This window comes from Macrobrachium nipponense, chromosome 17, assembly GCF_015104395.2.
Source record: "Macrobrachium nipponense isolate FS-2020 chromosome 17, ASM1510439v2, whole genome shotgun sequence".
Classification (NCBI taxonomy): Eukaryota; Metazoa; Arthropoda; class Malacostraca; order Decapoda; family Palaemonidae; genus Macrobrachium; species Macrobrachium nipponense.
Genome location: NC_087210.1, coordinates 40,156,544 through 40,182,917, shown reverse-complemented (window position 1 = coordinate 40,182,917; position 26,374 = coordinate 40,156,544). Strand labels below are relative to the sequence as shown.

At 36.1% G+C, this 26,374-nt stretch overlaps 1 protein-coding gene across 1 annotated transcript in view; it reads left to right on the top strand.

Annotated features, from left to right (window-relative positions):
• LOC135196193 (uncharacterized) overlaps positions 1 to 26,015 on the top strand; it is a 105,513-nt gene extending 79,498 nt beyond the window's left edge. The window contains exon 5 of the mRNA XM_064222790.1: positions 25,091 to 26,015. Coding sequence (XP_064078860.1) covers positions 25,091 to 25,219 — 129 coding nt within the window. The 3' untranslated portion in view covers positions 25,220 to 26,015. The remainder of the gene's footprint in view (positions 1 to 25,090) is intronic.
• The last annotated feature ends 359 nt before the right edge of the window (positions 26,016 to 26,374 follow it).

Sequence of the window (26,374 nt, the reverse complement as noted above, 5' to 3'; positions counted from 1 at the left end):
AATAATTTAATACAAACCATTTTCACCTTATATATTAACGGCATATTTCTGAATTAAGTTTCATTCGACAACTAAATGCATGATGATATTGGTAAAACGAAATCAGTTGATTATTTTAAGAATGTAAACAAAACCAGAATGCAAATGGTAGATCACTATGTTCATATGATAATGGTATAATTTGGTAATACATGCAATATGAAGACACAGTAAAACAACAGTTTTATTAAAATGATCATTATTCTCAATACACAACTATTATTCAACTTTGCTAATGGATATCGTCAATGTTACAACCTAATCAGGCAACAGTCTCTCTCTCTCCCCATCGAGTTGTGTTTTAAGTTGTCACTGCCAATGTTCAATGGTGGCTTCCAAAAGTAAAAATAAATTAAATTTTTACTCATTCTTCATGCAATAGAGATCTGAAGAAAGAATCCCAGTAAATAGAAGCTGTAGGTTATGGCCGAGTCTAAATAAAATGAATAATGGAGCACATGATGTCTCTTCGGATGGACAAATAAATCTTTGAGACATTGTAATTCTCCTCTCTCTCTCTCTCTCTCTGTGACGATGTAAACGAAATAGGTAAAACCATTTGTTAGCTTATATGTTATCGCCATATCTTCATAATAAAAAAGCTATTCGTGGAGTAATTTCATATCGGTGAAATCAACTTTTATCTATGCGAGGCCAGCCAGCTGACAAAATGTATGTACGTATATGAAAGTCAAATTATGGTAGCGTTTACAGCAAGGTTATCTTTCAAAATTTTGATAGTACAGGTCATGATAGTAATAATGTTTGAAATATACGTAAATTTTATTTTTAATACAAAATATCATTGTTATTCCAGTAGTAATCAATAGTTTAGAATGATCATATGTACTTTGCATAGTTAGGGGTTTGTGGCAGCGATGAAACAAACAAAATAAAGTTTTCCGTATAGGCTACGTGTTTAGGAAAAACATGACATACGTAGAATCGGCTTTGCAACTTCGTTTATTTTGATATTTTTAATGATACAATAACTATCATTTGTACTACTAACACCATCTTCACATAACTAATGTACGGTTGCTGAGTCCAGGGTTACTAATTTTGCATTTTTAATGCTAGCTTTCATTTTCTTGAGGTAATTAGCAAGAAAATTTTCAATCTAGCATCTGGCAAGAAAACTTGCATTTGTTTCAAATACATCTAGCATACGTATTTTGACATCAAATCTTTGTAATGTTAAGTTAAATATTTCTTTTATTCTACTATGTTTGATATATCATATAAGAAAAAATAACAATCTTGCAAAACCATTTTCAGGAATTGAACAGAATGTTTTGAAAATTATTAGGAATCATGTAACGTAATATACAGGTATACTGTGTATGTTAGAAACATGCTTGAATCCAAAAAGAGAGCAATCGGTTGAAATAGGCTGGATGGCATTGTTGTGTATGATGTGAATTTTTTAGCACTTTATGGAGCAAAATCTAGCAAGAAATTGCCATTCCCATTTGGCAACACTGGCCTAACCACGTTTTGTTTATGTTGTTATTAAAGTCGTGTTCGCCGCGTTCTTTAACCCTCTTACGCCGGAGCGGTAAATAAAAAATTGTCTCCCGTATGCCGGAGGGGTTTCGGAGTGAGCGCGGAAGCGGAAAAAATATTTTTTTCAAAAAATCACAGCGCGCTTAGTTTTCAAGATTAAGAGTTCATTTTTGGCTCCTTTTTTTGTCATTGCCTGAAGTTTAGTATGCAACCATCAGAAATGACAAAAATTATCATTATCATATATAAATAATGCAATATATGATAGCGCAAAAACGAAATTTCATATATAATTGTATTCAAATCGTGCTGTGCGCAAAACGGTTAAAGGTAACAAGTTACTTTTTTTTCGTTGTAATGTACACTAAATTGAGATCATTTTGGTATATAACACATTGTAAAACGATAAAAGCAACACAGAGAAAATATTATCACAAATAATGCATGAATTCGTAACGCGCGGACGTAAACAAATATTTTTTTCAAAAATTCACCATAAATCTAAATATTGTCCTAGAGACTTCCAATTTCTTTCAAAATGAAGACAAATGATTGAATATTACTATACTGTAAGAGTATTAGCTTACCATTGCAGTTTTCGACCATATCTGACGAGTTAAAGTTGACTGAATGTCAAATTTGTTTATATATATATTTTTTATATGCAATTATTTCGGAAATAAGAAAAGCTACAACCTTCAAATATTTTTTGTTTTATTCTACATGAAATTGCGCACATTTTCATATATAAAACTATGAAATGCCTAATATGAAACGGAGACAAATATTCGAGAATGGGACGTACGCCCATTTCGGAGATTTGTGGCGGAGAATCGCGCGCGGAGGGAAGGAAAGATTTTTTTTTAAATTCACCATAAATCTAAATATTTTGCTAGAGACTTCGAATTTGTTTCAAGATGAAGATAAATGACTGAATATTACTAGACTGTAAGAGGTTTAGCTTACAATTGCATTTTTCAACCATTTCGTAGAGTCAAAGTTGACTGAACGTGGTTTTTTTTCTATTTATCGTGATTTATATGCAAATATTTCAAAAATGAGAAAAGCTACAATCTTCAATTATTTTTTGTTGTATTCTACATGAAATTGCGCACATTTTCATATATGGCAATTATCGTTATTTATATGAAAATATCTCAAAACTGATAAAATCTACAATCATGAGTATTTTAATGTTGTATTCTACATAAAAATGCGCACAATTTCATATATAATACTTCATGTAACGGCTAATTTACAATGGTACAAAAATTATGTCAAAGTGACGAAATAATTTCCGAGATGTGTCACAGATACTTTTTAGTGCGGCAAGAAAGAAATTCGCGCCTGCGTAACGATTGTAAACAAAACAACACCTTGATCCGTGAACTCCCAGCATCCCCCAAGGCACGTGATTCAAAAGTTTTAGGCTGGTAGGCCTATAAGTATTTTTCCGCGAATTTTAAAAAAAACTTTTGTAAGTCAACGTAAAATATGTCCAGTCGGCACATGAGACAAAAAATCTTGACGTAAAATACGTCCAGTCGGCGTAAGAGGGTTAAATTGTACCCATATAAACGAGTTAATTATGTGGCATCCAAAAACCCAGATTCTTTTACTCTTATGGGAAAGAAGGCTAAACTTCAGATGAAGGTTATTACTCGAACTATATTAACATGTGTTGTGAAGAAGGGAAGATATATTTTGCTGCATGCTGCTGATAGCATTATCGTTATTGTTCATCCGATTTCACTGCAAAATCGTTGCCATCTTATCAACAAAGATCGTTGGTGATTACCCATATGATTTACATAATTTTTATATTTCTCTTACCTCTCTCCCTCTTTCCTTATAAAAGGATAGAGGCCCACGAGTACGTTATAGCACATGCGTATGTAGGCTTCTAGCTGTAATCCATAGGCTAGTAGGCTACATATGTACAGTAGTATTATTCTACATATATTTTAACGGCTAATGTTGTAAAATAACTTTGAAACTGTCTTGAATTTAGTTTAAGGTGATATTTGAAGACATATTTAGGGTCTGAACTAAAGTAGACAGTTATAAACATTGGAATAGTGGTCTTGGGTCGGTTAACTATTCAAGTAGGCAGTTTTAAGCAATTTTTGAGGGGGGTACTAGGATAACATGGGTATTTACTTAACACCGGGGGTTCTGGGCCCTATCCCCCCCGATTATCGAGGCCCTACTGTATAGGTTAGTATGATTGTGACATGTTACCTAGCTTTATATATGGTTACTATATGTCTGCAGACTGCAGCACATAGTTATTATTAGTAAATGAATATTTACTAATAATATGCCTCTCTTATTAGATTCCACGTGAATCCACGTGAACGTGTGTTTTATTTTTCAATAAATCTTTTAATGGAGCCCCTCTATTCATAATACATAGCAGCGTTTTCAGAATTATTTTATTATATTTTTCTTTGTTGGAACAAATTCTCTTGTGTACAGTATTGTTTAATAATTACGATTATTTAAGAATTACAATTGTATAGAAAAAGGTAAATGAATATTTACTAATGATATGCCTCTCTTATTAGATTCCACGTGAGCGTGTGTTTTATTTTTCAGTAAATCTTTTAATGGAGCCCCTCTATTCATAATACATAGCAGCGTTTTCAGAATTTTTTGATTATATTTTTCTTTGTTGGAACAAATTCTTTTATGTACAATATTGTTTAATAATTACGATTGTTTAAGAATTACAATTGTATAGAAAAAGGTAAAGTATTAAAAATCCACTTTTTAGAAATTTCAAGTTTTCTTTTCTTGATAATGAGAAATGTAATTATTTCTTGAGCAAAAAACAAAACAATACTGTGCATAAAAGTATTTGTTCCAACAAAGAAAAATAAAAATAATTCTGGAAAGGCTGCTATTATGAATAGAGGGGCTCCATTAAAAGATATATTGAAAATTAAAACACAATGCAGAATCTGATAGAAAGGCACAAGAATATTGTTAGAGAAATAACATGACAAAATATTCATTTACTAATAATTAATATGCACTGCAGTCTGTGTGCGTGTATGCACATAATATATACATTTCATTTTAAACATCTGGATTATACTCATTTAGCTTTCAAAATAGATAGATATTAATTAGTGTCACAAATGGAGACTGAGTATTTTCTTTATGATATTAATTATCATTAGTTATTGGGCAAAGGTAACTAGTATTTCAAGAAATACATGCCCACTAAAAAAAAACCAAATCAGTTGTTGATATTTTGCAAAATGACACCAAATTTGCTAATATAACTAATTGAACGTTATAGTCCTTGATATTCTCACCATGAAATACCAGTAAAAATTAATGCTGTTTGTTTTATTATGACTACATATATTATCAAGATTTTATCTTTTAATCCATGTAAAACATTTACTTTGAATGGTTAACAAATATACTATCTAAAGAATAATTGTATTTCCCGGAAAATCCCTGGATTATTTTCTAATTGTTCCAAAATCTCGGGATCCAAATTCAGGCTCAAACTGTGACCTTGCCTAAGATGAGCTTGTTTCACTTTTCATCTCAATTAGCAGTAGAGACTAGTGAATATTGGATGTTAGGTATCCAGCGAGCCTAGGCTATTATTAATATTATATATATATATACATATTACACTTATGGCTGACAGCTTTTGAGGTGACAATTATTTTACCATACTGTTGTCAAATTTTGTCAGTTTGACCCATGAATAAAGAACTATAATAATTATTTATTGGAAAGAAAGGCACATAACGCAGACAAATTTATCAACTACAGTAGGGCCTTGATAATCGCGGGGGATAGGGCCCAGAACCCCCCGTGATAGGTAAATACCCGTGTTATCCTGGTAACCCCTTCAAAAATTGCTAAAAACTGCCTACTTTAATAGTTAACCCACCCAAGACCACTATTCCAATGGTTATAACTGCCTGCTTCAGTTCAAACATCAAATATGTCTTCAACTATCACCTTAAACTAAATTCAAGATAGTTTCAAAGTTATTTTACAACATTAGCCTTAAAAATATATGTAGTACACATGCTACTGTACATATGTAGCCTTCTAGCCTATGGATTACAGCTAGAAGCCTACATATGCATGCTCATATGGGACTCTTTTCTTCACAACACATGTTAATATATTACACGTAATAACCTTCATATGATGTTTAGGTTTCTTTCCCATAAGAGTAAAAGAATCGTGGCTTTTGGATGCCACATAATTAACTCATTTATATGGGTACAATTTAAAGAACGCGGCGAACACGACTTCAATGACAACATAAACAAAACGTGGTTAGGCCAGTGTTGCCAAATGGGAATGGCAATTGCTAGATTTTGCTCCATAAAGTGCTAAAAAATTCACATCATACACAACAATGCCACCCAGCCTATTTCAACCGATTGCTCGCTTTTTCGATTCAAACATGTTTCTAACATATACTGTGTACTTGCACATTACGTTACATGATTCCTAATAATTTCGAAACCTATTCTGTTCAATTCCTGAAAATTATTTTGCAAGATTTTGTTCTTTTTCTTACGTGATATATCAAACATAGAAGAATAAAAGAAATATTCAACTTAACATTACAAAGATTTGATGTCAAAGTACGTATGCTAGATGTATTTGAAAACAAATGAGTGTTTTCCTGCCAGATGCTGGATTGAAAATTTTCTTGCTAATTACCTCAAGAAAATGAAAGCTAGCATTAAAAATGCAAAATTGGTAACACTGGACTCAGCAGATCCGTGTTAGTGGTACAAATGATAGTTATTGTATCATTAAAAATATAAAAATAAACGAAGTCGCGAAGCGCCACAAACCCCTAACAATGCAGAGTACATATGATCATTCTAAACTATTATTTACTACCAGAATAACACTTGATATTGTGTATTGAAAATGAATGTTACGTATATTCCCAAACATTATTACTACCATGACTAATACTATTACAATTTCGAACGATAATCTTGCTGTGAATGCTACCATAATTTGATTTTCATATATCTACGTACATTTTGTCAGCTGGCTGGCTTCGCATAGATAAAAGTTTATTTCACTGATATGAAATAATTCCATGAATAGCCTTTTTATTATGAAGCTATGACGATAATATATTAGGTAAATAATGGTTTTACATATTTCGTTTACGCTTCATCGCCGAGAGAGACAGAGAGAGAATTTTGTTTACGCTTCATCACCGAGAGAGAGAGATTCTCTCTTCAGATCTCCATTACATGAAGAATGAGTAAAAATGTATTTTATTTTAACGTTTGGAAGCCACCACTGAATATCGGCAGTGACAACTTTAACACAACTCAAGAAACGCTCGATAGTTATGGCAGATGACGTCAGCAATCAGCTGTTTCTCTATAGAGAGAGAGAAACTGTTGCCTGATTTGGTTGTAACATTGACAGATGATATCCATTAGCAAAAGTTGAATAATAGTTGTTTATTGAGAATAATGATCATTTTAATAAAACTGCTGTTTTACTGTGTCGTATTGGATATACTATTATTACCATATTATAGTATTATGATATGAACATAGCGATCTACTATTTGCATTCTGGTTTTGTTTATATTTTTAAAATAATCAACTGATGTCGTTTTACCAATATCATCACTATTTTTAGTTGCCGAATGGAACTTAATTCAAGAGATATGGCTATAATATATAACGTGAGAATGGTTTTATTACCTTTATTGTCAGTTAATATCATAATGTGAATCTGTTCATGTATGTTGGTGGTTATTGCACTGCAATTAGGTTTAGCCTACCAATGAACGTCATACCTATACCTTGAATAGGCTATTTATTATGATATGCCAATAATATATTAAGTGAGAATAGTTTTATTACCTTTATTGTCAGTTAATATCATAATGTGAGTTGTTTCATGTATGTTAGTGTTTATTGGACTGCGGACGAGGCTTAGCCTACCAATAAACATCGCATGCGCAACACGTTTGTCCTGCGATGCTGGGGATAATTGTATTATCGTAATACTCATAGTCCTAGCAAGCGGGTTCTGCTTACAATTGGACTACACTAATCCTGTTATACCATCCCCTTTTGGGGTAGGGTAGGGATGCGAACATTTGGGAGTCCTTTCTTACTTGTGCCATTGGCGGAAGATTTAACTTCGCGAAGGGCCAATGATATCTTTTCAAGATATTTTTTTTTTTTCCTCATCTCAAATTTATGAATACTGAAATAAATTATTTGAGTACCCCTGGGCCCCATGATGGAAAAACTCCGGCACAGTTGATGACTATTGGCATGTCACTCCCAAATTTCCTTGGTACTGCCTCAAGTAGTGAAAGTACTATAAATGATACAAAGGAACACCCTGCTCCAAGTAAAGCAGCAGAGCCAGAAAACCAAATAGGGTGCAATATACATAAAACATGGACCAAAAAGAAACAAAAAATTACCGACTTAATCCCAAATTGGTACATTTTGATTACCTCTTTGGACCAGATAACTGGTCAAGATTTCTAGTCCTCAAAGCTGACAACAAAATCTCAGCAGCGATACTAGAAAACAAATTACTTAACATGTATCCAACACAAGACATAGAATGCAGACCCATCAAGGACAATGAATGGCTTATCCAAGTAACCAATAAAAAGCAATCCACTGCCTTTTTAAGTATAACAGAAATAAGTAATATAAAAATAACAATTACAAGCCACAAAACACTGAATTATGTATACGTAGGGTAAAGTCATCCTACCCAATAGCAAGCAGGAGCTTCCTTCAAAACAACTACTGCTAGGCTCCTTAAAATTGAGATATAACAATATTCATGATCTAGAAATATACTCAATTTCAAGTAGGAAAGACAAAAATAAAAATATCAACATTGCCAAAATAAAATTTACAGGCCAAGACCTACCATTTAAAATAAAAATTCTTGGACAAAAGAGAGAAGTTGGTCCTTTCGTTCCAAAACCACTACAATGTACACAACACAGTGCTCAAGGTATGGACACACAAAAAATGCTGTAAGGCAATATGTGCTGTCTGCGCATCAGATAACCATACCACTAATTGGAACTGTAATCATCGAAAATGTATTAATTGTGGACTAGCCCATTGTGTGAAATCTAAAGAATGCTCATTTTACCAATACAACACAGAACTTCAGTTGTTAATAAATTGGACAGGAATGTCAGTCATGGAAGCCAGACTCGAGCTAAAAGTAAGAGTTAATAATCTATCCAAAACCCCCACCTTTTCAAATGTGACTAAAAATCAAGACATCAAGCAGCACAATAACAAACAAGATAATATAAACATGGAAACTAAATTTCATACCAATAATACTGAAACCCAAAATAAAAGTGATATTTTACCAACCAATACGACCACTAACATTGATGATTCAGTTATCCATGGAAAAGAACTTCCAATGGAAGAGGAGTTAAATGATAATAATAATCAAACTGACAAAAAGAAAAGAATACTGGAACAAACCCCACCTAAGGGGAAAAAAAGTTAATATTGAAAATTACAATCAATCCAAAGAAACTCCAACTACACCAGGAGAACATTTCAAAAAAGATATATTAAACTAACCTCATCACAAATGGAAATACACAATTACCCTCAATCTCAATCAAACAGCCAACATCTGGACAGTAAAGAAACAATTAATCACTTTTTATAATTCCCATCAAATAATATTAATGAAAATCATACCATTAAACCAAACCAAATTGTAACTTATCACCCCCCCAACCATCCACAAGACCCAAATATTCCATTAACAACAGCAAAACAGTTAACCCCTCAAACCGACGGTCCTTGTCACTATAGAAAAGTACTAATAGAATTACAAAACCAGAAATTTCTAAAGCTAGATCAAAAACTTCTGAACCAACAATTAACATCACCAAACATGCTTCGTCTTGTGGGTGTAATGAGTGCTTCGTAGGTACATATAACCAACTAACCACCAAGACAGAGGACACAGTTCGAAATTGTATAGACAATTTTATTAAATTAAGGAAATGCCCTTCAATACACCAACATAAGAACGAAATATGTTCTGAATCCTTAAAATATAAAAAGGAAATTATAAAATAAAAAAATAGACATTAATATTCAATTATGAAAAACAAACTACTGCTGAATCTAGTAACCAACATACAAATACAACAATTAAAAAACCACAAATAAATTCAAATGCTTATAAACTACGATGCAAAGTAAAATCTGCAATTAATTTACAGAATTCAACACCAATTCCTCCGAATAATGGAATATAAAATTATTCAATGGAATATAAATGGCCTCTTAACCTACTACATCTGGGTGAATTACAAAGAATCGTACGAGACCACAACCCAATGTGCATATATCTACAACATATAGGAAGTAACCCTACAAATATCCAACACTATAAAATTCCCTGTTATTCACCCACTGATGGTGGAAAATTGGCACAGCTATATACGTTCATAATAGCATAACATACAAACCTTTCAACATACCTTCTATGCCATATCAAATAGCAGCTATTAAACTGTATATGTATACCTGACAAAAGTAAAATCACTTTTTGTAATTTATATAACCAACCAAAATTCAATGCAAGTTTTAGTGATTTTTCTGAACTTATTAGCAAAAGTATACAGGAACCCCTACCTATAGTAGGAGATTTTATCCCACATAATCCATTATGGGATACTAATAACTCCACTGACATATCCAGAACCAACATAGAAAAAACTATAATGAAACATAACCTGTGTTGTCTCAATGAAAGTGAAGTTCTAACATATTTTTCAAATACACACCTAACCTTTTCCTCAATCGACATTTCATTATGTTCAAATGATGTAGCCGAGAAATTTGAATGGAATGTCCTAGATGATTCATACACAAGTGACCATTCCCAATCATTCTGAACTACTTAAGTAATATCAAAATATTGCCACCTACAAGATATAATATCCAAAAAGCTATTTGGGATAAATATTTCCTATACACTCAAAACATACCACCATTCCCACACAACAAAGATCACAATACTACATGTGAATCCTTCTCAAACTTCATAATAAATGCTGCAGATAAAAGTATTCCAAAAACCAAATCACATTCCACAAAATCCCCTGTCCCATGGTGGAATCCAACATTAACAACATTAAGTAAAATAAAACATATATTGAGTCGCAATCTAAACAGACTCAAAACTCGCCTTAAATCACTCAACAAAATGCCCTATAGTATAAACATATTAAACAAAATAATTATAACAAACATAACAATTAACCACATTAAACCACTATATAACAAATATACAGCCAAATTTAGAAAAAAGGTAATAGCTGAAAAAATCGCATCATGGAAGGAATATGTCTCAAACATATCTTCAAACACATCCACAAGGGATGTCTGGCAAAAGATAAGGAAAATCAATGGAAAACATATAAGACCTCCAAGAAGTGCAATACATTTAAATGGAAAAATATACCATGATACTTATGAAATATCAAACATAATTGGGAAACATTTTGAAAACATCAGTGCTTACTCCAGCCTAGATACACATTTTCAAAATATCAGAAAACAAAAAGAAAATATAATACTCAATTTTGAAACTCTTGAAGACCTGGAATATAACTATATTTTTAACATGGATGAACTAGATAATGCCATCAACTCTTGTCATCCCTCTGCACAAGGATATGATAAAATATCATTTGAAATAATAGAAAAATTAGCTCCTATAGCTAAATCATATTTATTAAAATTTTATAATAGTATCTGGCTAAAACATATCTTTCCTGATAAATGGAAACATGCCATAATAATTCCAATAAATAAACCAGGAAAGGATGCAAGTAATCCATCCAGTTATAGACTGATATCACTAACAAGCTGCCTATGCAAAATCTTAGAAAAAAGGGTAAATGCACGATTAACGTATGTAATAACCAAAGAATCCATTTTAACACCAACACAATCAGGTTCAATAGCTGGCAAATCAACCCTAGATCCCTTAACACATTTAGAAGATCATATCAAAAAAGGCTTTGAACAAAAAAAATTAACAGCAGTTATATTTTTTTATATAAAAAAAAGCATACGATACAACATGGAAACATAACATATGCAAAAACTCCACTCCAAGGGACTAAGAGGCCACTTACCAATATCCATTAAGAACTTTTTAACAAACAGAACTTTTCAAGTAAGAGTAGAAAATTCCTCTTCAGTAACCTATAAACTGGAAGAAGGAATCCCTCAAGGTAGTCTCTTGAGTTGTACATTGTTTGCTCTAGAAATTAATGACATTACTATAAATTTACCAAGTGGTGTAAAAAACATTTTATATGTTGATGACTGTTATTTACTATACGAGTAGTAATTTGAGACATGCTCAGAGAGTTCTCAATACTGTCATTTCAAATATATGTAGTTGGATTTAAATTTTTAACTGATAAAACAAAAGCAATCATCTTCTTCAAAGACAAAAGTTGGCTGAAGAACCAAACAATCAAACTTCACCTTTATAGCACTGAAATACAATTTTGTACAAAAATCAAATATCTAGGAGTGATATTTGATCAATATTAAATTGGAAAGAGCATTTCAAATACATTAACGCCAAAGGCATCAAAGCTCTTGCCATATTGAAAAAGTTATCACACACTAATTGGGGAGCAAAGCGAGACATTTTATTAATGATATATAAGACAACAGTCTTATCCATAATAGATTACTGCTGTCAAATTTTTTCATCCGCCTCAGAATCTGCATTAAAATCTCTCAATGCAGTGCACCATGAAGGCGTGCGATTGTGCACAGAAGCATTCCGATCGTCCCCAACAAGCACGCTTCTGGTAGAGGCAGGTGTGTTGCCCTTGAAACATCACCGTAATTTGATAGCAATATGAAGGGGTCTTTCACTGCAAGCAGGATCGTCTCCTGCAGCTGACTGCTTTCAAAATTGTAATCCAGTAACAGAAGTTAATAGTACTTCTTTCCCAAAAAGAGCTAAATACATAGTGAACTTGCATAACATAGATCCAATTTTTCGCATAACATAGGTCCAATTTTTCACCCACCAATGGAATTGCCACCACCGTGGATTTTAAAACTTAATAAAGATATGTACCTCCCTGTCTTTCCTGCTTAAAAAGCAAATTCATGGTATATACAGACGGCTCCAAAAATAATGTTGGAGTAGGAGCATCTGCATATTCAAAAAATATGTAACCCTCTTATGCCGAATGGACGTATTAAACGTCAAGTCATAATGTCTCCCGTATGCCAAATGGATGTATCATACGTCGACTCAAAAAAGTTTTTTTAAAAATTTGCAGAAAATACTTATAGGCCTACCAGCCAAAAACTTTTGAATCACTCGCCTTGGGGGATGCTGGGAGTTCACGGATCAAGGGGTTGTTTTATACATTCAACTTACCTGTCAGATATATACATAGCTATTGACTCCGTCGCGCCGACAGAATTTCGAATTTCGCGCACACGCTACAGGTAGGTCAGGTGATCCACCGCGCTGCCACTGGGTGGCAGGAATAGGAACCATTCCCGTTTTCCATCAGATTTTTTCTGTCGGCCATACTGGCAACATCGTTGTTGGTATCTCCGGCTGGATTTCGTTTTTGGATACAATTGATCGTCGTTTTTGGACCCTTTGGTGACGTATTTGGATCGTTGTACTGGCATACGCTATTTGTGGATCGTTATTTGGATTTTGGCTTGGAATTTTCATCATGTCTGATTCTGGAAGTGTGGTGAGATTGTGTGTGAATGAAGGGTGCAAGGTGAGAATGCCGAAAGCTTCGGTTGATCCTCACACTGTATGTAAAATATGCAGGAAGTATGAATGCTCGATGGATAACACTTGTAATGAATGTGAGAGTTTGAGTGCTGAAGGGTGGAAGTCTCTAACTTCTTATTTAAAGAAATTAGAGAAAGACCGGTTAAGGAAGTCATCTTCCAAAACCAAGCCTAGCTCTCTATCTTCAAGTGGTTTGGTGAGTAATATTGTACCCTCTAACATTATGAACGCTCCTTGTAATATTTCAGGACCTTCTCCGAATGCAGATCCTACGGACTCTGCTTCGGAGATCGCAAGTCTTAAAGCTGCGCTTATGAAAATGGAGCGTAAAGTGGCTGCCATAGAAGGTAAGCAAAGTAGTGCTGTGGAAAGTGATGTGAATTTCCCCAGTGAAGTGGAGGAGGCGTCTGATTGGCTTCACAACGCTCCCAGGCCTAGACCTCTTTCAAGCTCCCAATCCCAGAGGAGAAGGAAGGTCAAAAGCCTTACGGAGGTTATGGATGATCCCCACCAGTCAGATGTCTCTTCGGCAGAATCTACGTGAATGTTTTTCGTCTTCGGAGAATTCCTCACCTAAAAGAGGATGGAGATCAGCGGATCGTTCTCGTCCATTGAAGAGGATCTGGGAAGAATCGGGAATAAACTCGAGTCCGGAACGTTTTTCGGAGGATTCCCTGACGGAGATCAAGAAAGCAAAGGTTTTGGCTTCTCCCGCTAAGTCGTGGAGAATGGAGAAAGAATGCTCTCCTTCTTCTCGTTTAGACCAAAGAGAAGAAACGACTAAAATATTGAAAGATATGCAAGAGTCTATTGCTTCTCTAGTCAGGGTTCTTTTGAGAGATCCTCCAAGAAGAAAGGATGTTAATCTTCCTGTGAAGAAGTAAAAAAATCCTCAATATCAACCTCCCAGAAAAGAAGATCCTTCTTCGGATGAAGGGTCTATTTTTCACAGACCCGCGCGTTCGGGGCGCGAGGCGCCAGCCGCAAAGAGCTACCAGTGAAGCGCGAAGCGCCAGCCAGGCGCTATCTGATATCGGATGAGGATTCAGATAAAGACTACTCTTCAGAACAACATTTACATCATAAGAAGAGTTTCTCTAAGGAAACGACTGGAACGACGGCCAAGCGCGAGACGCTAACTAGACGCGAGGCGCCAGCCGCGCGTGAGGATTCTATCAAGCATGGAAAGATAACCAGGCGCGAAGCGCCAGCCAGACGAGAAGTGCCAGACTGCCGAGAAGCGCCAACCAGGCGAGAAGCGCCAGGCTGCCGCGAAGTGACATACAGGCGCGAAGCGCCAACCAGGCGCGAAGCGCTAGTCGAGCGCGAGGCGCCAGGTGAACGTGAAGAGCTGGAAGAGCGAGAAGTTACAAGGAGTAACAGAAGATCTTAATATAGTCATGTTATGTCTTCGGATAGCGAGTCTCCTACAAATAGAAGCCCTAATTCAAGGAAGCAACCTGGTACATCGAAGGTTACGGTTTCAACCTCGATGTCTCAGGATGTTTTAGTGGAAAGGAAAGGGAGAGCTTCTAGGTCAGTCAGTCTCTCTCCTTCTAGGAGTATTTCTCCTAAAGGGAATAAATCTACGGGCAAAGACTCTCATAAAAGAGCTCGCTCTCCTTCTATGATGGAGTTGGACGAAGTGTCGGAGGAAGAAACCCCGAACAATGAGGGGGTATCTAATTACAAGGTGTTAGCCTCTCTTCTCCTGCAAGAATTTGGAGACTCTCTAAGCCCTGCAGCTCCTCTTTCCCCGAGATCTCTGTTCTCGAGTACGAAGATTCCTAAATCTTCGTATTTAAAAATGAAGCCAGCCATATCAATGAAGAAGGCTATTCAATCTTTAAATAATTGGATGAAGGTGAAGAAGGAAGCTCAAAAGACAGTTTTTCGCACTCCTCCATGTAAGCTCGGGGGTAGGAGAGGTATATGGTACAGGACAGAGGAAGCGATGGGACTTATGCTTCCATCTTCCGCAGAGGCAGATTTTTCAAGCTTGGTTGAAGCATAGAGGAGACATGCTTTGAATACAGCTAAAGCATATTGGAGCATGTCAGAATTGGATCAGCACCTCAAGGGATTGTTCCATGTACTAGAAGTTTTTAACTTCTTGGATTGGTCCCTTGGAGTGCTGGCCAAGAAGGCAAATGAACCAGACGTTTTAGAGCCTGAGGTGTTACATTGCATCTTATCCTGTATGGATAAGGCAGTTCAGGATGGTTCGGGAGAATTGTCATCTTTATTTGGAGCAGGAGTAGTGAAGAAGAGATCATTATTTGGTTCATTTCTAACCAAAAGCGGTATCATCCTTCACAAAGGTCAGCCCTTTTATACGCTCCTCTCTCGGATCACCTGTTCCCTTCGCAATTGGTGAAGGAGATTTCTAAGTCTCTTGCTGAAAAGGCAACCCAAGATCTATTAGTACAATCTTCTAAGAAAACGAGACCAACAGTACCAGTGGCGAGGAAGACTACTCGTACTCCGGTAGTGCCCTTTCGGAGAGGTTCCAACCCTCTCGTCCTCCAACGAAAAGGAAGGCAGCAGAAAGCGAGGAAGGTCCTCCTTTCGGTCTTTCAAGAAATCAAAGTAGCAGCGAAGTCCTCCAAACATCTGTAGGGGCCAGACTCCTAAACTTCGTAGGGGCTTGGGCGATAAGGAAAGCCGATCCTTGGACGCTAGCAGTCTTGGGGAAAGGTTACATTATACCTTTTCAGGACAGACCACCTTTGTCAAATTCCCCAAAGGAACTGTTGGCGAAGTACAAGGACCCTGTTCTGAGGGAGACACTTCTTCAGATGGTGATAGGAATAAAGGACAAAGAGGCAATAGAAGAGGTTCAGGATCCTTCCTCTCGGGGTTTTACAACCGCCTGTTTTTAGTTCCAAAGGCATCCGGAGGATGGAGGCCAGTCTTGGACGTGAGCATTCTGAACAAATATGTGGAAAAGAAAAAGTTCTCAATGGAGACTTCTGCCTCGGTACTTTCAGCCCTGCGAAGAGGAGACTGGATGGTCTCTCTAGACCTGCAGGATGCATATTTCCACGTTCCTATTCACCCGTCATCAAAGAAGTATCTCAGGTTTGTGATACAAGGGAAGGTCTACCAGTTCAGGGCCTTGTTCCTTCGGCCTCCTCCACGGCTCCACAGGTATTTACGTACCTGATGCGGAACGTAGCCAGATGGCTACACCTGGAAGGCATAAGCGTCTCTCTTTACCTAGACGATTGGCTGATAAGAGCAAAATCCCAGGAACAATGTTTGGAGGATCTGAAGAAAACATTAGAATTGACAAAGGAATTAGGACTTCTCGTGAATCTCGAGAAATCGCAGATAATCCCCAGTCAGGACTTAGTCTATTTGGGGATTCAGATTAGTTCTCGGGATTTTCGGGTTTTTCCGTCCCAAGAAAGGATTCTTCGAGGGATTCAGAAAGTAACATCCTTCCTAAAGAAAGACAGGAGTTCAGCCAGGGAGTGGCTGAGCCTTCTAGGGACTCTTTCTTCCCTGGAACAATTTGTATCCCTAGGAAGACTTCATCTAAGGCCTCTACAATTCTTCCTAAAGAGATCTTGGACTTGGAAGAAGGGCCATCTGTCGGACACTTTTCCGGTAACAATAGAGGTGAAGAAACACCTAAAGTGGTGGCTGCTCCCACTCAAAAAGAACGAGGGAGTGTCCCTAGAGGTTCGGAACCCAAACCAAATCTTGTTCTCAGACGCTTCAGAGACGGGATGGGGAGCGACTCTAGGGGCAAGAGAAGTCTCTGGCAAATGGAAGAAAGAACAAAAGGATTGGCATATAAATGCCAAAGAACTATATGCAGTGTTTTCTGGCATTAAAATTCTTCGAGTCAGAAGTAAGAAATCAAGTGATTCAAGTCAACGCAGACAACACCACGGCGTTGGCTTATATAAAAAAACAAGGGGGGACGCACTCGTTTTCCCTATTCGAGATAACGAGGGATCTGTTGTCATGGACGGAGGAGAGGAATATCACCCTCCTGACCAGATTTGTAAAAGGGGAAAGGAATGTCAGAGCAGACAGGCTCAGCAGGACAAACCAAGTTCTCCCCACGGAGTGGACTCTGCACGAACAAGTCTGCCAAGACGTGTGGAACCTGTGGGGAAGGCCGCAGATAGATTTGTTTGCGACGTTCCTGTCAAAGAGAATAGAGAACTTCTGCTCCTTAGTAGAAGACCCGAGAGCGATAGCGGTGGATTGCCATGCTACTGGAGTGGTCGGGACTCGACGCTTACTGCTTTCCCTCCATTCAAGTTGCTAGGAGTAGTGATGAAGAAGTTCGTAGCATCAACAGGGACGAGATTTAAACTCTCATCGCCCCGTTTTGGCCATCCCAAGATTGGTTCACAGAGGTACAGAATGGACAGTAGACTAACCCAAGATCTCTTCCAAACAGGATGGATCTTCTCAGACAACCCCACGAGAGGTTCCATCAAAACTCCCCGCTCTCGCTCCGACTGCCTTTCGACTATCAAAAAGATTGGTCAGAGCGAGAGGCTTTTCAAGCAAGGCTTCGAAAGCAATTGCTAGAGCCCGAAGATCGTCAACTATTTGGGTCTACCAATCGAAGTGGGATGTGTTTAGAAGATGGTGTAGGAAGAATAAGCTGTCCTCCTCCGATACCTCTGTGACCAATATAGCAGATTTTCTGTTATTCCTGAGAGAGGAATCTAATCTTTCCGTGCCTACCATAAAGGGATACCGAAGTATGCTGTCAGCAGTAGTATGTTAGAAATAGAGGTTTTAAACTTTGGCAGAGGATAGAGATTTGCACGATCTGATAAGATCGTTTGAGACTTCAAAATCTATAGTCTGCTACTCCTCCAAGTTGGAATCTGGATGTTGTGCTCAAATTCCTGACATCAGAAAAATTTGAACCTCCCGACCGTGCCTCGTTCAGAGATTGGACGAGAAAGTGTGTGTTTCTCATAGCCTTAGCGACAGCTAAGAGAATAAGTGAAATCCATGCTCTAGATTCTCGGGTGGGTTTTAAGAAAGACGCAGCCATCTGTTCTTTTCAAACTCTCTTTTTGGCAAAAAATGAGAACCCTTCGAAACCATGGCCAAGGAGTTTTGAAGTGAAAATTCTTTCAACATTAGTGGGAGACGAAATTGAAAGAACTTTATGCCCAGTTAGAGCTCTTAGGTTCTATCTTAAAAAGAAAGAAGAGTTAAAGGCATGTAAACAAGTCTATGGTGCGCAGTTCGGGACCAAGAAAAAACGAAAAGTACCAATGTCCCAAGAATTGCGCTAGCGTATTTTATTAGAAGAAGTGGTATTATTTGGAGGCTCATAGCGATTCTGCAGAGGATTCCTTTAAAATATTACAAGTTAAGGCTCATGAGGTAAGAGCAGTGGCAACATCATTATCTTTCCAAAAGAATATGTCCATGAAGGACATTATTAATGCGACCTATTGGAGATGCAACGCGGTATTTGCATCCCACTATCTTAGAGATGTTAAAATTACCTATGACAAGTGCTTCTCTCTAGGTCCTTTTGTGTCTGCGGATACAGTGCTGGGACTGAGGACACATACCGATCCTTAAACTTTTATTAAAAGTCTAATATTTCCATACCATACCAGTGGGATGGGCTCTAACTTTCTTACCTGGCGGCTAGTTGTTGCACAGGCGGCCATGGCCTTGTTTAGGTAAGGAACTGTGAGTTTATCTTACAGGATAGGCTTGGATAAAAACGGTGTCTTTGATTACGTAGATCTCCACTATTTGAGGCGGGTTTCTGTGTTACTACTGGTAAAAGTGCTTGGTGTCGCTCAGGCGGCCGTAGCCCTTGCTAGTAAGGAACTAGAAATGTGCCTTTTAAACGGAGTAGTATTAAAGACATTGTCTAAATTCGTACATGGACCTCTCCTTTTAAGACGGTATCAGGATTTTCTGCTGACAGGAGTGCTTGGTGTCGCACAGGCGGCCTTTGGTGCTTTTGACAGTATGAGAATGTGAATAGGTCTTACAAGCGAGGTAGTACAAATTGAAATTATTTTTGTTTATTTTTATTTATTTTTCATAAAGAATTAGGTGTAAAATAATGTGGATTGAGTTTTTTTGTTGTTTGCAAGGAGTCCGGGATGACTTCTTGCAATCTTAGAAACAACATTTGGTTAGGTTAAGGTGATCAGGATTGGGATTGTGCTCCTTAGAAAAAAGGTTCTTGTCATATAAGTGGATTGAAACCCTTTGACATAGCCCTTATAGGATCGGCCAAGTAAGTGGATAAGACCCCTTTGGCAGACCTACAAGAACTCTTAGCAATAGATCAATATCTCACTGAGGCTCTTGAGACTAAGCAGACTCCTGGGCATTAACCATGAAGTCTTCAGTCTAAACAGGTAGGAACCAGTTTTATTTTATTTTTATTTTACCTACAACGATTTGTTGTGATTTCTGTTAAATCAGTTTTATTAGCTGTCTTTACCCTCCTCCAATGGATGTGAATCAGCTATGTATATATCTGACAGGTAAGTTGAATGTATAAAATGATATTGTTATGATACAATAAAGTTTTATACATACTTACCTGGCAGATATATACAATTAAATTACCCACCCAGCCTCCCCTCAGGAGACAGATGGTGTAGAAAAAATCTGATGGAAAACGGGAATGGTTCCTATTCCTGCCACCCAGCGGCAGCGCGGTGGATCACCTGACCTACCTGTAGCGTGTGCGCGAAATTCGAAAATTCTGTCGGCGCGACGGAGTCAATAGCTATGTATATATCTGCCAGGTAAGTATGTATAAAACTTTATTGTATCATAACAATATCATTTTTGTTTACAATCGCTACGGAGGCGCGCAAGCGCGAATTTCTTTCTTATCGCACTAAAAAGTATCAGTGACACATCTCAAAAATTACTTCGTCACTTTAACATAATTTTTGCACCATTTTAAATTATCCTTTACATGAAGTATATATGAAAATGTGTGCAATTTCATGTACAATACAACCAAGAAATACTCATGATTGTAGCTTTTATCAGTTTTGAATATCATACATAACGATAAGTGCAAAAATTTCAACCTTCAGTTAATTTTGACTCTACTGAAATGGTCGAGAAACGCAATTGTAAGCTAAAACTCTTATATGCTAGTAATATTCAATCATTTGACTTCATTTTGCAAGAAATTGGACGTCTCTAGCCCAATATTTCGATTTATGGTGAATTTATGAAAAAACTTTTTCCTTACGTTCACGCGGTAACTCTTCCGATAAATTTTTTCGTGCGATTGTCCTAATGTTTGCACCATTTTAAATTTGCCGTTACATAAAGTTTTATGATATGGAATGTGCGCAATTTCATGCACAATACAACTAAAAACAACCCATGGTTGTAGCTTTTATATCAGTGAACATTTTTTCAATATAAATAACGTTAAGTGCAAAAATTTCAACTTTTGGTCAACTTTGACTACCGAAATGGTCAAAAAATGCAATTGTAAGCTAAAACTCTTATATTCTAGTAATATTCAATCATTTACCTTTATTTTGAAACGACTTGGAAGTCTCTAGCACAATATTTTGATTTATGGTGAATTTATGGGGGAAAAAAAAAAAAAAAAAACATTTTCCTTACGTCCGCGCGGTAACTCTTCCGAAAAAATCATAATTTTTTGTGTGCGATTGTCGAAATGTTTGCACCAATTAAAATTAGCTGTTACATAAAGTTTTACATATGAAAATGTGCGCAATTTCATGTAGAATACAACTAAAAATGATTGAAGGTTGTAGCTTTTCTCTTTTTGTCGAAATATTTTGCATATAAATCACGATAAATAGAAAAAAAACCACGTTCAGTCAAATTTGACTCTACCGAAATAGTTGAAAAACGCAATTGTAAGCTAAAACTCTTATGGCCTAGTAATATTCAGTCATTTATCTTCATTTTGAAACCAATTTGAAGTCTCTAGAATAATATTGTGATTTATGGTGAATTTTTGAAAAATATATTTAACTTCCCTCCGCGCGCCGATTCGCGGCCGTAAGTCTCCGAAATGCGTACATCGCATTATCCTAATATTTGCTCCTTTTCATATTAGCCTTTTTATAGAGTTTCATATATCAAAATGTGCGCAAATTCATGAAGAATACAATAAAAAATAATTGAAGGTTATAGCTTTTCCCATCTCCAAAATATGTGCTTATAAGAAAATATATATATAAAAGTTTCGACATTCGGTCAACTTTAACTCGTCCGAAATGGTCAAAATCTGCAATTCTAATCTAAAACTCTTACGGTATCGTAATATTCATCATTTTTCTTCATTTTGAAATAAATTGGAAGTCTCTAGAACAATATTAAGATTTACGGTGAATTTTTGAAAAAAACATTTTTTTACTTCTGCGCGTTACGAATTCGTACATCATTTTGTGATAATATTTTTCCGGTGTTGCTTTTATTGTTTTACAATGTATTATATATCAAAATGATTGCAATTTAGTGTACAATACAACGGAAAAAAAGTAACTCGTTAGCTTTGACCGTTTTTTGCACAGCGTGATTTGAATACAATTATGTATGATTTTTTTTTTTTTTTTTTTTTTTTTTTTTTTTTTTTTTTGCTACCATATATCGCATTATTTACATATGATAATTATTTTTTCATTTCTGATGGTTGCATACTAAACTTCAGGCAATGACAAAAAAAGGAGCCAAAAATGAACTCTTAATCTTCAAAACTAAGCGCGCTGTGATTTTTTGAAAAAATTATTTTTTCCGCTTCCACGCTCACTCCAAACCGGCCCCGGCATACGGGAGAGGTTTTGATTTTTAGGGCTTCGGCGTAAGAGGGTTAATCAAAAAAAGCCTACCTTTAATATCATCAATATTTACTGCTGAAGTCACAGCCATAGAGATGGCTCTTGATATGATATCTGAGGCAAAACCAAGTGTCTATTATTTTCAGTGACTCACGTAGTGCTATAGATGCTATAAGACAGTATAAATCAGTAAACCAAACAGTGCAGGAAATACAAATAAAAATTCATCAACTCCTCCAATCAAGATTATCAATAGAAATATGTTGGATTCCAGCACAAATGAAAATGCAGACTCAGCTGCTAAATTAGCCTGCACTATCCCTCCAAGAATTACACATGCCCCAGGGTCAGACTGGATAACATCTGCTAAACCATTGATATACCAGGATTGGAAAAGAGAATGAGCCTTAGTGCCAACCAGAAATAAACTTAAAGACATAAAGACTTAAGTGTATGCATGGAAGACATCCTCACAGAAAGAAAGATCAAAAGAGGTATCCTAACAAGGCTCTGTATAGGACACAAGATTCTCGCATCACATGATGTCAACACCACATGCCGACCCAATAAAGTGTAATAGATGTCAAACACCCATGACAGTGCAGCATTTACTTATTGAATGCCCAAATTGGACCCAACAAAGATTAATTTATCTACGGAATTAAAAAATGAAAAGCATTCTTGTTGAAAGCAAAGATTTTTCAATTAACATCAGCTTAGTAGATACATAACTACATTATAAGTATGCTGTAAATCATTTTTATCATGAATATCAGTATTTAGTCACATACACTATAAAAAATACTGTAATTAGTGAATAAATAGTGTTGCTCTAGAAAAAAAGCAAATTAATAATAATTTTGAGATGTGGTCAATTAAAAAAAAATCTGCAAATTAGTCCAAGTTCCCTGTGGAAAAGTGAATAATGTGTTTCACAAAAATCTGCGACAAAGTGGACTACTGAAATGTGGAACATGTAAAACTGCGGAGCACTTTATATATTTATATATAGTTGCCTTATTTAAAGAAATGCAGGTGCTGATACTGTTTTTTGGAATTAACCTGCTTGTTCAGAGTTGAAAGTGTTTGTGTTCTTGATACCGGAAACTTTCTATGTATTATGAAGATTTGCCCCCCTTGGAAAATATGCTGCACGCACCCTTGCACACAATATCATAACAGATAACTAAAAGTAGTAACAAATTCTGAGTATATTTATTGTAAAGTATTTACACGATTTCGTTGGATGGGAATTTTGAACAACACTCTCCTAAGCCATCCTAAGGCAAACTGATCCTTCTCTGCTGTACTGACTAGCTATTAAGAGTTGGGGTAGAGTTGCCATGATTCACTTATGGCCCATGAGAGTGATCTGCGCACTTTTTCCATAGGGGGTTAACCAGTCCATTGATGAGCTAAACCACTCTGCCATGGTGCCCATTATTATTATTATACTCAGGTGAACCCTATTCATATGAAAGAAGCCCATAGGGGCTATTAACTTGAAATCGAAGCTTCCAAATATGGTGTTCATAAGATGTAACAGAAGGTTATAGGAAATGCAGTTAGGTGTCAACTTACAAAAGTGTTAGGCTCTCACATGCATGTCGTAAGCCGAATTGTGATGTAACCCGGTTTGCAGTTCAGTATTTAGGTATATGCTGGCTACCCATAGCCTAAGTCCTTTGACCTACAGCCTTCCATGGTTTTATCACTGTGAATATATTTTTATGCAGTAACTTTCCTGTCAATCTTTACAATAATACATTATATTAATTTGTTTTTGTACAATTTAGTAAAATTGCCATTTACATTGTTGTGTTACCACAAATTTTATATACCAAGCATTGTATCCCCGGTTACTGGTGGATTCGGTTAATGGCGATCCGGTTGTATGCACTAGATGGCGATTTATCGCCGTAACAGGCCAAGTTTCAGTAATCAGCGCCATAACATACCTAATTGAGGCATCACTGACAAACTTAGCGCCATATAATTGCCGAGTTGCAGTTAATGGCATTTTTTGCTTTTCATCACCCCCACCGAGAATGGAACCCCCGCCGATAACCAGGGACTGCTTGTGTGTTGTTTTCGACAAATTTATTCGAGAGATAATATTAATCTTCTGTTTTACCATGGTCATTGATTCTCATTTTGCCTTGTAATATCACAAACACCTTGTGGATATAACTTACCATGTTTATATCTACATGCAACATTTTGTTCATTATGTCATCATTTACCTTTTTTTTTATTTTTTTTTATTTAGTGCTGAGTAGCATACTTATACGTATGTATATTTAAAGTACAAAGGAGAATATTTTATCACTTTTGATAATCCATTACAGGCATTATTGGGTTATGTCGTTCCGGTATTTTGCTGTTTTTTGTCTTCCCAATGAATGTACAGTTTTGTTAGCTAGTCTTACTCAGGTTTTCATACCTCATGTAAAATCAAATAATTGAAGCTAGCTAATGACAATGAAACTGTACCAGTAAATGATGGTAATAGTTACTTTCATCATTAAATCCTTCATTTTGCTGAAGGGTATAATCTGAATATTGAAAATATTCCTTATTTTTTTATATTTCTTGCCTTTCATGCATTTTACATCTTTTCTTTGTTAAAAATAGTCCTTTATCCATCCTTTTCTGTGTTAGAAAAAGTTTTGGTGTACAGTATACACTTCTGGATGCAGTACATTGTTCTGGTACAGTGAACAACTTTTCTTCGGGCTAATCCATGTCTTATATCCAGATGTACAGTATCTTGCTGCTCTCAGTGAATCCATTGTCACGGTAGTAATTTCCAATTTTCCAGGTGTTCTATTTTAACTAATTTCTCATCTTTTCAAGCAGTCCATTTCATAGCTAAATATAATTTTGACTTGCAGGAAATGAAAGCCTTCAAAGAAGGAAACTTTGCAGCCAAGAAACAAAAGACTGTGGATACACCAGATGAGGATGATGAAGAAGAAAGTGAAAGTGAAGAGGATGAGGAGGAAGAAGAAGAAGTTGAATGAGCATTGTACACATTGTAGGTCAGCCAGAAGTATTATAGGAGTTTTCTTTTTTTTATTTATTTAATCAAATAGGCTTCATTTTGTAGAACTGGTCTTTGTATGACCTGTGTTGTTATGGGCTCCCTTGAGTGCATGAAGACAGCGCTGGTATAAATTTGTTTAGTTGGTTATCCTTGAACTGTAAAATTTTCCATATATATTTTTAATGGGAAAGCCAAAGAAAATCTTTATTGAGTTAATAAGAAATTTTTTGTTTGTATTTATTAGATTTTGAGTGATTTAACTTATTTTAGTGTTAGAGTTATGGTGTTCATTAGCGAACAAATGAATGTACATAAATATTTTGTAAAACAGTCAAGGTCTGACAAAGGTTTCCTAAAAGTCTTGGGATCCTTTGTTATGATGAGAGACCAGCTGTTATGACAGATGTACTTCACTCTCATAGATTTGTACATCATGTCTCATTAAGGCCCTCAAATAGTGAAGCCAATTCATTTACACAATATTAAAAATAAAATCGTGTGAAATTTTACCTTGATAGAGGTTGATTAGAACCTTAAAGGAGGTTTGTGGTACAGGTCACAAGTTTTTATGGAGCATAACAAGTGTCTTAAATTTTTTTATAAATTTCTGATAAAGAGTCCTTTTACATTGTTCCAAAGGCTCGTGTCTGTATTGCTCTCTAGGCCTGAGTGGGATGAATTGAGCTTAATGACATATAATCTTCTTACACCACAGCATTTTTTTGCTGTGACCTTTTGTATGAAGAATATGAATTAAAAATCCAGTTTGTAAATTGTGTTTTATTAGTTGTCCATTGTGTTAATTTTGATTTGTAAATGTTTGAGATTTGGCTGAGGAAGAAAAGAAAATTTGTTACTCCTTTCCCTTCAGAGAGGTAAACAATTATCTTTTGTTCTCCCTGGCACAAACTGCCAAATTTGGCAAATGCTTTTATGTTAAATTATGCTTCCAGTGCTGAGTTCAATCTCAACAGACTTACTACCCTTAATCATTAAGAGCTGGGCTAAATAAACCTTATGCAGCACCCTAGGCTGGGGAAACTTTGAGATTAGCCAATTTAAGAAAAAACACATCAAATGGAAAGAGGAAGATATGCAAATGCACATGGTGTACGAAAGAAAAAAAATCTCC